This window comes from Gracilinanus agilis, chromosome 3 (genome assembly GCF_016433145.1).
Source record: "Gracilinanus agilis isolate LMUSP501 chromosome 3, AgileGrace, whole genome shotgun sequence".
NCBI classification, from domain to species: domain Eukaryota; kingdom Metazoa; phylum Chordata; class Mammalia; order Didelphimorphia; family Didelphidae; genus Gracilinanus; species Gracilinanus agilis.
Genome location: NC_058132.1, coordinates 364,388,740 through 364,401,828, shown reverse-complemented (window position 1 = coordinate 364,401,828; position 13,089 = coordinate 364,388,740). Strand labels below are relative to the sequence as shown.

General features: G+C 34.0%; 1 protein-coding gene across 1 annotated transcript in view; it reads left to right on the top strand.

Moving 5' to 3' along the window:
- Positions 1–6,206: 6,206 nt before the first annotated feature.
- Positions 6,207–13,089, top strand: part of ALCAM (activated leukocyte cell adhesion molecule) — a 141,909-nt gene continuing 135,026 nt past the window's right edge. The window contains exon 1 of the mRNA XM_044669194.1: positions 6,207–6,429. Coding sequence (XP_044525129.1) covers positions 6,207–6,429 — 223 coding nt within the window. The remainder of the gene's footprint in view (positions 6,430–13,089) is intronic.

Below are 13,089 nucleotides of genomic sequence, written 5' to 3'. Positions count from 1 at the left end.
TCAGAGACAGAGGTCTGGATGTCATATAAAGGGAGCAGCAAGTTGGTAAATTCTAGAATAGCTCATTAAAGAGATGGATGACAAACATCAAGAAAGGGAAGTGGTCATTGTAAAGAGGCAGATGCATACATTAAGAATGAATATGCATGAAAATGTATGCATAAAGGCATATTTGTGGCAGCCACTATTTGATGAATAGAGAGAGAGAGAGAGAGAGAGAGAGAGAGAGAGAGAGAGAGAGAGAGAGAGAGAGAAAGAGGTCTTGTGGTCAGGAAGATCTGGGGTCAAATCCAACTCAGACTTATTCTGGCTGTGTGACTTTGAGCAAGTTATTGAACCTCTTTGGGCCTGACTCAGTTTTTCCCATTTACAAAATATTTGGCCTCTAAATTTTCTTACAGCTTTAAATTTGTGATTCTTCAAGAGGATAAGGACCAGTTGTACCAGACAGAACCGATTTTATTTATTTATTTATTTGTTTGGGGGCAGGATAACTAAGCTAGGAGATGAGGAAGATGTTCTAGATATTCTTTACCTAGATTTTAGGAAAATTTTTGATAAAGTATCTCATAATATTCTTGTATAAATATCTAATAGAGAGGAACCAAATGATACTGAAATTAAATAAATTCAGAATATGTGGATGGTCATACTTAGAGTCATTTTAATGATACAATATAAACATACAGCAAAGTGCTCCAAGGGACCTGTGTATGGCCCTGGACTTAAAAATATACATATTTTTTATCAATGATTTGGATGGCATACTCATCCAATCTGCAGCTAAAATTCTATAAACCTAGCTGATAGAATTAGGATCCAAAGATATCTAGATAGTTTAGAGTATTGATAAAGTGAAATTAAATTGAAAAAATGGAAAGGCTTGCAGTTAAGTACGAAAATCAGCTTCACAAATATTTGCTGAGGAAAACATAATTAGATACAATGGATTTTTTTTAATCTGGGAATTTTAGTGGACTTCAAACTGTGGATGAGTCAGAAATATGATTTGGCAGCCAAAAAACAAGTGCAATTTTGGGCTGCATTATGAGAGAAAGAAATTCCAGGGAGAGGTAGGTGATGGTCCTATTTTACTCTCTCTGCTTAGATTTCATCTGTAGTCTTAAGTTCTGGATATTAAAATTAAGAAGGGACATTGATTTGCTGGAAAGTATCTGGTTAAGGACAAATAAGGTGCTGAAGAGAGTTGGGTCAGTATCATATGACATTTGATTGCAAGAATTGGGCATGTTCAGCCTGAAGAAGAGAAGATTTCAGAGGAAATTTCTGACTTCAAGTATTTAAAAGATTGTTGTGTAAAGAAGTAATTAAACTCATTCTGTTTGGGGCAGAACCTGGAGCAATGAATGAAATTTCCAGAGAAAAAAATATAAGCCTTGGGTCTAGAAACAATTGTCAACAATGAAAGCTATCCCAAAGCAAAATGTGGTGCTTTGGAAAGAGGTTGGTTTCCTTTCCTTGAAGGTCTTCAAGAATGGGTTGTATGGGGGGGGGGGGGCGAAGAGGAGGGCAGCTGGGTAGCTCAGTAAATTTAGAGCCAGACCTAGAGATGGGAGGTCCTAGGTTCAAATCTGGTCTCAGACACTTTCTAGCTGTGTGAACCTGGGCAAGTCACTTAACCCCCATTGCCTGGCCCTTACTGCTCTTCTGCCTTAGAACTAATGTATAGTATTGATTCTAAGATAGAAGGTAAGAGTTTAAAAAACAGAAGAAGAGGTTGTATGATAACCTCTCAGGTATATTATAATAGGGATTCATGTCATGAAAAAGTTGAGACTATATGGCTTTCAAGGTCCCTTTTAAATCTCAAGTTCTAAGATTCAATCATTCATCTCTAACTTAGTGTTAGAGAGTTGCTTAATTGGAGCCAATGAGAAATCAAAAGCCTCACTCATAGTCATATATCTAGTATAAATCAGAAGTAGGATTTGAACCTTGGCCATTCTTCATCCAAGAATGAAACTTCATCAACTGTGCCAGGCTTTCTCTGGAGAATTTGTGTTTTGTCTTAGAGGAGGAGTTCTTAATCTCTTGGAGCCACTCTCAGAATAATACTTTCAAGTGCATAAAATACATAACTTTGCAAAGGAAATCAATCCTGTTCAAATAATTATTAGAATATATTAAGAGGGGAAGGAAAAAGCATGAATCAGGTAACCATGAAAATATTCTTAATTAATTAATTTAAAATGTAAATAAAAGTTTATAGAGGATCAGGGAGGCACATTGAATAGATAGAGCAACAGATCTGGAGTCAGAAGGACCTGGGTTCAGACTGGCCTCAGAGGCTTCTCATCTGTGTGACCCTGGGCAAGATACCTAATTCCATTTGCCTAACTCTGTCTTTCTGTCTTAAAGTTGTTACTAAGAAAGAAAGTAAGGACATTTTTTTAAAAAGTTCATAGACCCCCATGTAAGAACTCTGTTCTTGGAAGATATTGGGAACAGAACCCTTCTTGAGCAGGTGAGTCAGGTCTGTAATTTGCACATATCTATTTGATAGTTACATAAAGTATGAATTTGATAGAGGAAAAAGCTATACACATTAAGACTAATTAAGAAGCTATTACCACAGTTCAGGCAAAAGAAGTGATTAGTTCCTGATCTTTGGTAGCGGCCTTGTAAGAGAAGGGATTACACAGGAAATAATCTTTGCCCTCATGGTTATACATATTGTGATGTTAAATTATGTTGTCTGTATCAGATATGAGAGTGCCTTCAAGTGCTTTGTTATTATCAAATTCATCAAATTAAAGATGCTTTTCTCTCAATTAAAAATAGAGTGCAATAATTTACTTCTTTATTCTAAAATATGAGGATTCTGATACTATCGTACATTAAAAACCAACAGTAAGGCTCCAGAAGAAATTAAGATGAATAGTGAAATATATATGGGTATGATATATAAATAATATAAAATGAAGAGTGAAAAAATAAATAGGCTTATAAAAAATCAGCTAAGACCAGGAATCTTCTTCATATGGATTTGTTTAAAAATTAGACATATGAATAAGCCCTTCTTCAATAATTACTTGGTAAAGGATAAACTGCTACTTTTAAATAGGTCTCCATGGTAATGCTCTGTCAAATACGATTAATTTACAATCATGGAATAAACAAAATGCAAATGTTGGTTTTGTTAAAAAAAATAAGGTAAGCTGTTAATTTAAGCATTCATGCTTTTCAAAGCCTTCTTTTCCTATAGAAAATCAGAACAAGCTAATCTACAACTCTTTCAAAACATTGAAATTAATCAGTGTGTAGTGATGGAAACACTTAAATTCAGCTAATAACCTCTAACTGGCTTTTCCATTCAACTTTCCATTGAAGTTTAGCCATCTAATATCTCTAATACCCAGAAACATTATGTCTTTTACTTTTAAATACACTTAAATACACTCCCTAAATTCCACGCCTTTCTACCATACTTTGACATTTAGTTACTCACTACTCACAGTTCCTAAAATACTCTATTTATAGCACTTTTATCTGCAGATATGTAGGGATTGAAGATGCTGAGTAAAGAGCAGATAGGTATAAAAATAGTAAAGAACTTGTTAAAGTAGAACCCTAACATAAAGTATCTTGATATTGCATGGATTTGAATCCATTGCTACTTAAATCACAACCTTTTTAACAACTAATACAATAAAAAGGATGATATAACATATATGCCTCCTAATATCAATTTGTCTTAAATAATACTCAATATTCTAGTCTATCTATGGTTTAGATATTCTTCTGATGATACAGGTAGCAACCAATTCATCCCTACCTATCCTATATAACCCCTTTCAATGAATGTCCGATATTTTGGAGTCTTTACTAAGTTCATTTGCAATCAGATAAATGGTAATGAAGTACATAGGTTCTCCATCTTGAATCTCTTACTTTCACCTGGTGACCAGCCCATCTTTTTCCATCATAAAGTTGTTCTCCAATTCTTTATACCACTTCTCTTTTGTAATTCCTTTTTTTGTAAAACATTACAGCTATTTGCTAGCAGTGTTGTGTCCATCTCCATTGCCCTTTGGGTGATTCTCACCTTTCGGTCTTCCAAGACAGGATCACCAGCATAATTATTGACATTAAAAATATCAACCTTTTTTTAAGGAAGAAGCTCAGTTTCAATCAAACTATAGATTTTTGGATATGGCATTTGGGGAATTATTCAGAAACCATTCCATTCACAAAACACAGAAGACTTCATTCCAAAGTTTTCAACCTTAGAAGGGAGTAAAGTGGCAAGGTGAATAGAGTGCTGGGCCTGTAGTCCAGAGGACCTGAGTTCAAATCTGGCCCCAGACACTAAATGAGTGATCTTGGGCAAATTAAGCTGTCATACTTTCCTCACCTATAAAATGGGGATACTAATAGAACCTACATTGTGGGATATTATGCACACCTTTAAAATGGAAATAATAATAACACCTATATTTCAGGGTCATTGAGTAAATCAAATAATATAATAATTGTCAAGTACTTATACAATGCCTGGAACATAGCAAATGCTATACAAATATTATTTTATTATTATTATAATTATATGCAGATTCTGTGCCTGGTGAAGGAGACAGACAAAAAAATAAAAGGAAGAAGAAATGATCTTAACTCTACAAAAGCTTATAATCTATGAGACAATATTTCCTTACAATCTTAGAATCTCTACATTCCTTCAGTCTCAAGCCAAATACCATCTCCTGCTGCTGATGCTTTCCCCTTATAATTAGCATATTCATTTTCTCCATATTGCTTATATGTTTATCTGTATACATATTGTCCCCTGGTGGAGAATATAAACTCTTTGAGGGAAAAAATGTTTCATTTATAGTTTTGTATCTCTAGTACTTTAAGAGAGAGAGGTGAGACTGGGAGGGAGAATAAGGGAGGAAAAGAGAGAGGGAGGGAGGAGGAGAAAACCAGACTTATGTGGCTGAATAGATATTAGATCAATGAACTCAGATTTTGAAGATATACAGACTAGAAATAGAAGTGAGGGAAGTCAACATGAATACAAGAGTAGGTAAGGCAGGCCCTAGAATGTCACAGTGTTTTGTCATGAGTTGAGGTTAATATGATATAAAACATAATATAACATAACATAACAATATAACAAACAGAATAGAACAGAATAGAACGAAAAAGAATAATTAGTTTCTCCAGTTAGTTAAGAGGAAGATCAAAGAAGGGCTAGGATCACTTTGGGAATGGGAATATATGAGAAAAAAATGGCAAAATCATGGAAGCACTTGAATTTCTGTTTTGCTTCTGTTGTTGCCATTACTCAATGAATTGGTCAACAAACACTTATCAAGCTCTTACTGTAGCCAGATGCTATGCTAATCATAAGGGATATAAAGGGAAAACACACAGCAAATGTATGGCAAGAGTATAATTTGAACCTTAATCTAGAATTTCCTGGTTTCAAAGCTCACTAACTATTCACATATCAACCAGAGACTAAGGGACCTCTCTATAGTATTCAAAATCATGAGAAAATGTTAAGTTCTTCTCACTTTTTAGCTTTAGAATTTAAAAGTCTTAACCAAAATACTTTGCTTTTTTAAAGTTGTAATTGATGTTCCTTCCAATATGTGTCAATGGAATGTGCACGCGTATATATCCAAAACATATTTCTTAGTGTCATGAATGATATAGCAGTGGAAAGCTGATCACTATCTGTTCAAGTAGGTTTTTTTTTAACATTGCTGCAAAAAGTTTTGGAACAAACTGAGAAGAACTTTGATTTAAAGCATTGACAGAATTATCCAAAATACTCCCTTCCCCCATGGATCTTTGAACAAATAAAGAAAACATAGGAAGCACTCTTTTCTACTAATGTTTTCACAGATATAAACAACCTGAAATATTAAAATGCCACTTACCCATTTTTTTGGTCAATTTGTTGAATCAAGGACTCAGTATAACTTGAGTATTTTTCTTTCAACAATGATAGGTTTAAGCTGTCCTTCCCTTACTTCCAAATTAATACCCATTAGAGCACAATTTCTTTGTCAGATTTCAGTACTTTGGCTTATTATCATCTAACAGTCAAGAGAATATTGAATTATATTCACATGCCTATTAAACCTTTCACCTCTAAAGATAGCATACAGGATTCTTTCTCTCCTTTAAGAAACAATGAGCTAAATATTGGGCTCAATGCTTCAAAGGAAAAGCATAGCATGTGTCAGATTATTATGCATAACAAAGTCAATGTCTCTGTGGTGCTCTCTCCCTTTCACCCTATCCGCTGGCCTAATATTACTGATATCTTGACAGTAGAAGACTTTTCAGGAAGCAAACAAAAATGTGTGGAATACATACTCTATGCAACAATAATAGTTACTAAATTGACTATAGAAGGTCTTTTCTATTTTGGTGTAGTGAAGGTCACCAGTGCCTACTGTTTGTTCATTCATTTATTCACTTTTTATTGGTTCTTCTATTCATTGGTTCATTGGTTCATTTTACTAAATTAATTTTAACTTTTACCTCATCATGACAAGCAAGACGTTTCAACCCTTATGAAGCAGGGTGCCAAGTTTCTATCCCCTCTTATCTCATGCCTTAAGAAGAAAATGTAAAGAAAGGGGTAAGGTTTCCCCCCCAAAAAAAACCCTTCACCTCTACCCCAAATTCCACCAATTAAGAGTAAATTTTTATTCCTCTTTTAAGATACGAATACTCTTTCCACCCTTAAGTCTACAGATCACTCACATTTTGGTTTTAATTACTTGTAATGAGATAATAAAACTGATTTTCTCCTTACTATTTTAATCCAATTTTATTTTTCTTAACACTTAGCTAATATCTATCCCTACTTTCACCCCTGGTACCATTTGGGAGAATCAGAGTTTTCATTTTAATCATAGACTCTTAGACTAGTAGAGACTTCAGTGAACTAGGTAATGAATTGAGAATAGAGAAAATGTATATATGGAATACTTTAAAATTAAAACAAAAAACTAGGAGTACAGAAAACTGAGTTTCAAACCTAGTCTGAAAAACTAGCTGTGTGACTCTGGGTACATCATTTAATCTCTTTCTGTTTCAGTTACCTCATCTGTAATTTGAGTATAATAATACCTACCTCTCAGAGTTGTTTTGAGTTTTAAAAGGAAATAAATTTTGTAAAACATTTTATAAACCTTAATGGACTATATTGTGGTGATGGCATTAACAATCATATCTCATAATTGACATATGCAACATTTCCCAAATTCTACATTTGCAATTCCTCCCCTCACTACAGAGAGGAGGAAAGTGTGTTTTATAACCTGTTCCATAGAGTGTTTTTTTTAAAAGAATCATTTTGGCAAAACTTTATGCTTTAGAGGTATAAATACACTTGGTACCTGATGGAGAGGAGAAGAGAAGAGTGCAGTAAAGAAAATGGGTGGTGCAGTCAAAGCCCAAACCTTGCCCACTTTGAAGTTTTAGTCAGGTATCAGATAACAGTAAGAAAATTCTATGGCTTTAGAGCTGTGTTCTCAAATCTATGGCACCCATGCTGAAGGAATCTACTCCCCTCCCCCTCTCCACACTTGTGGAAGGACATTTCTCACTTCACCCACCTCTCTGCCCAGCAGCCCAATGGGAGCACTTTCTCCCTCCTTTGTCTGGGATAAGGTGGGGGACTCATATATGGTGTGAAGATTGAAATCTGGGCACTTGTTCTCTAAAAAGTTTGCCATCACTTCTCTGGAGAATGTTTTCTCCACTGACTGAGTCCCCTATTTCTGTGCCTCTGGCAGAACCACTAGGTTATTATTTGTGTAGACTAGGCATCACTTTGTCTGGGTTGATAAGGCATCTAATAATAATAAAAATAAATAATACTTCTTTTGGGACCTTGCTTTGTTTTCATCTTTACTTATTTAGTACATAACTGCATAATTGATTCTATTTTAAATGTTTGCACACTTCCCCTAATGATGATAATGTAATGGTCTCAATAGTGTAATTGCTACTGTGACCCAAGTTCACAGTTCAGAGTCTTTTACAGTGACATTTTAGTTTGTTACTTTTGAATCGAATTTCTGTTACCTTTTTAAAAATAAAGGATGCTGGTAGAGATCATTGGTGTGTTTATTATACATGTATCATTAACCCTCTGTCAGCTGTTTTTTCTATTTTTTAATCAATTAAAAGAAAACACATTTTCCAAACTTTCAGCTAAGAAACATAGGAAGCTGTTTTTAATCCCTATCAAATAAGATCTTTTATTTAAAAGGTAATGACTTCTCTTTCTCTTTCCTCAGTATATGTTTTCTCCACTGACTGGAGCCTATACTAAAGAGATTAAATGACATGTAATAATAGCTCACATTTGTATGATTGCTTACAGATCTGGAAAGTACATTTCAACAACACTTCCTTCCCATCCTTCAAATGAGGGAATTGAGGCTCAATGAGGTAAACTGACTCATCCATGGTCATGCCTACTTATAAGTGTCGAAACTGGAGCTCTAACCCACATTTTCAGACACTCAAATCAGTCAAAATTTAGAAAAACTTTACTCTATGTTAGTGGCAGAGAGGTAGCAGAGTGGATAGAGAACCAGGCCTGGAGTCAGGAGGATACAGGTTCAAATCTGTCCTCAGACACTTCCTAGCTATGTGATTCTGGGCAAGTCACTTAATTCCAAAGAAAGTAAGGATTAAAAAAAAAAAGAATTTAATTTATGCTGTGCCCTTTTCTTTACCTTTCTGAAGTTATATTGTTCACCATCAGATTATACTCCAAAGCCCTTACCTACATATATCCTCTATATTCTCATGAAATGTTTCACCATATCAGGCTCAACTTTTCTTTAGATTTCACTAATTTCACTGAAATTCGGGCTTAAAATTGTATTTATATGCAAAGAATGTCAAAATAGGCAAGATTACTTACTATAATAAGTATAGATCAGTGATTCCCAAAGTGGGTGCCACTGCCCCCTAGTGGGTGTTGTAGCGATCAAGGAAAGCAGTGATGGCCACAGTTGCATTTGGGGGCAATGAATAACTGTAAGGGGGCAGTTATAGTATGTGGCAGGGGGTGCTAAGTAATATTTTTTCTGGAAAGGGGGCGGTAGGCCAAAAAAGTGTGGGAACCACTGGTATAGATCCTTTACTAAAGTCCTGACCTATTGCCTTACCCTAACATGGAGGTCACAGACAAATCTGGAAAACTATTCATAAGGAGTCCATTGAACCCAGAAAGTATTTGAGTACTGACCTAGACACAGACCAGATATCATTTAGTTTAGCTTAGCATAAAGTGGCTGTCAAATAGATTTTTTTCTTATTTATGGCCACAGAGAACATCTACTTAGTTATCAGAGTAGTTGCAGTTTGCATTGGCAGAATGATAATTCACAACAGTGATGTCTCAAATCCTTCTAAGAATTGAAGTAGGTGGTAAAGCATGAGGGATTAGAGGGGAATCTTATGAGTTACTGCAACTAACCCATTGAAGGAGGCGTGTTAGAGACATTATAATGCATGAGGAAAAAAATTGCATTACAAATGGAAATGATCTTTGCATTTGTTCCAACACTTAGAATAAACAAAAACAAATCATTTCTAATATGATTAGTAACATTGTGATTTTATGACAAATATATTGTTTAATACATAAATTAACAGTGACATTCATGTTGTATTTACTTATTTTAAAACACAAGTAACAAAAGTTTCAGGATCAAAGTTAATCTTCAAATTTAAGCAGTAGAGAAAGAACTATGTATTATTAGGTCTTTTCTTTAAAGATTATGGAAGTGAAGGAAAATCTATTTAATTTAAAATTGATTTTCCAACTTCAGCATGATTTATATTTGGAAGCTTGCACTTAGACTATTAAATACATGAAGAACCAAAATTTTCATTTTCTTAAAACATATGACTATAGCTTTAAAAATACATTAGTATGCATATATGTGTGTGTGTGTGAAACACACACATATATATGTATATGTATATATATATATATCTTAAAGTATATCATTTTAAATCAGGTCAATTTAAGTTTTTGCCTTTGTAACACATTCAGAACTCTTTTACTTTCCATCACTTAAAGTAAAATTTCATATTTCTTAAATGAACCTTCTTTGGATCATTCCCTATTAAAATCTGCCATCGCAGTGTAAAAAATCTAAATTGTGGCACTAGTGAGATAATTAGTATGAAGACTTTTTAAAAAAAGAGTGATAATATGAAAGCAAAATTCATGTTATACTCTTCCACTGAAAACAAATCCACTATACTTCTGTGAAGTGTAGTCCTTTCAAGTGACTTTGGAAAATCATCTGGAAGGCATTGACATATCCTTTATAAATCGTGGCCTAAACCTCTTACCCTTTCCCCTCAAGATGAAAAATGTGGCATAGTGAAAAGTTGTTGTTCAGTCATTTAATCATATCTGTCTCTTCATGACCCCCTGAACCATACCATCTATGGGGTTCTCTTGGCAAAGATACTATAATGGGTTGCCATTTCCTTCTCCAGTGGATTAAGGCAAACAAGGGTTAAGTGATTTGCCCAGGGTCACATAGCTAGTAAGTGTCTGAGTGTAGATTTGAACTCAGGTTTTTCTCTCTCCATTGAAAAGAGTGGCGTTGAGTTCTGTTCTTTGTTTTCCTAGCCTTTTGAGGTGGAGGCAAATGGCTTCACTAAACCCTTCACAGTGAAGGGTTTAGACTAGGTTATCCCTTCTAGGGCCAAATCTATGGCCTGTTATGCCAAGCACATCTCAATAAGATCATCAAAATATTGTTTGATATAGAATTATGAAAGAAATGCTTTCTATGTCTTAAGATATAATTCAACTAAACAATCATTTTTAAGTGTTAATAATAGTATGCAAGATACTGTATGAGGTTCTGAAGATTGTGGTTATAAGTTGTTTACTTTCATTGTAATTGAGTTGAAAGAAGTCATATATATGTGTGTATAAGCATCACACAACTTGACTCATCATCTCATATTTTCTAAATATTCAGATGAGAGATGATATATTTGTAGGGGGCAATGTAAATAACTTCTAATGAGTATATCTGTGTTTGGATTGTCATGATTATTTTTTAAAGGTAAATATACTTGCTTGGAAGAGAAACACATGAACTTTATCAAAGGAAAATTAGTTGGAAATAATCACAAACAAACACACTTGATCCTCCAGTACTTTCCTCCCTGAACCCTCTTGGAGGATTTGGGAGTGGAGAGGGAGAGATTAGGTGTATAATTTTATCTTAATTCCTGTAAAGCTCAGCCCCAGTTCCAAGCCCCAAAAAGATGGCAGGAAGTAACAGCCAAACTTAGTCTTATTTTGCTAGTTTTAAAGTAATTAACAAATGAGAGGAGATTTACCCCTCCCACTTGTAGGCAACAAACCAAGCTACAGGTTAGCCAATTGGGCATGTTCAAAAAGGCTCCATGACTCAAAGTGGGCATACTCAGGGCAACCTATATTATACATTTCTCCCTTTGAAATTTGTCATATATATTTAATACTGAGTTACAAAGGCAAAAGAAATATTCTTTATTAAGCTATATGGCTTGATTTTTTATTAACAAAATATGATCAATAAAATTTTAGAGTAAAAAGAGTCTTTTAAATGAATTCCTAAATAGAATTGGTTCTATTTAATTCTACAAAGCTACTAGTACCTTTTTTCCCTAAAACTAGGTAAATATCTTTAACAAATAGTATATTTAAAATTTCCAGGTAAATACTTGTTCTTAAGCTTTTTCTTGATGTTTAGACTTCCAAAAAATGCAATTACTATTGTCCTCCCAAATCTACATTCCTACTATATTCAAAATGCTTGCTTTCACAATTAGAATTTAGGAGACTGAATATACTTTGCTCAGTTTATGTTCCTTTAAAAATAATATATTCTGTTTTCATCTTCTTGTATTGTTTTAAAAGAAAATTAATCAGTCTGGTAAGCAATCATTATAATAGTTTTATATCATAATAAATCATGATACCAACCTGAGTTGTGATAGCAGATATGAATAATGACTTTTCTCTGAAAAACCTTGAAAGCATTCGTAAGAGGTTATTGTGGCATTACAAAAATGGTTTGTTTCCCTACGTGATCTTTCCTAGCAGAGAGAAGACACAGAGGCAAAATTGTATGCCATTAATTAACTCATTCCTTTATATAATGAACATTTATTCATCACCTATTTTGTGCTAGGCACTATGCTAGGCTTAGGAAATGTGCAGCCAAAATGAATTAGTCTCTACCCTCAAGAGGCATACCTGCTATTAGAAAAAATAATTATTGAATTAGAAGATAAAAGACCCTAGATTTGACTTCCAATTCTACTACTTTCTAGCTATATTACATTCATCAAATTACTTCATCTTCAAGGCCCCACAGTCCTCATCTATAAAAGAAAGTAGCTGTACCATATACTCTCTAAAGTTCCTCCTAACTCTTATTCTGAGGTCCCAGTTAGCAGATGCATTAAAAAGAAAAGGAAAAAACCTATTAACCCTTTATTTGACATAGTTCTATACCATTTAATAGATTTCCTAAACCTTAGGCTAGGATTCAATTCAGCAAACATGTATTAGATGCCTAATGTGTGCATGGTAGTGAGGCACTATAATACTCTAGAACTGATAATATTTGTAAATTATTTACTGTCATAATTGAAATCAGAGGAGATTTTTTAAACCTATGCATATTATAGAGAATTAGATAACACTCCATTGCATTTTAATAGCTCTGTTGAATTTGTATGAAAGCAAATTAGAATACATGTTGATGTTGAGACATCTAGAAACTGAATCAGGAGTTTGGAATACCTAAATTCTAATCCAACCTCAGATACTTAATTTTTGTCTGCTTCAATTTTCTCAACTGTAAAATCGTGATAATAAGTAACACCTAGCTCTCAAAGTGATCATTAAGATCAAATAAGATAATATTTGTGAAGCTCTTTGCAAACTTTATGATGCTTTATTAATGCTAGCTAGCTACTTGGCTGCTGCTGCTGCTGCTGCTACTACTACTACTACTACTACTACTACTACTACTACTACTACTACTACTACTACTACTACTA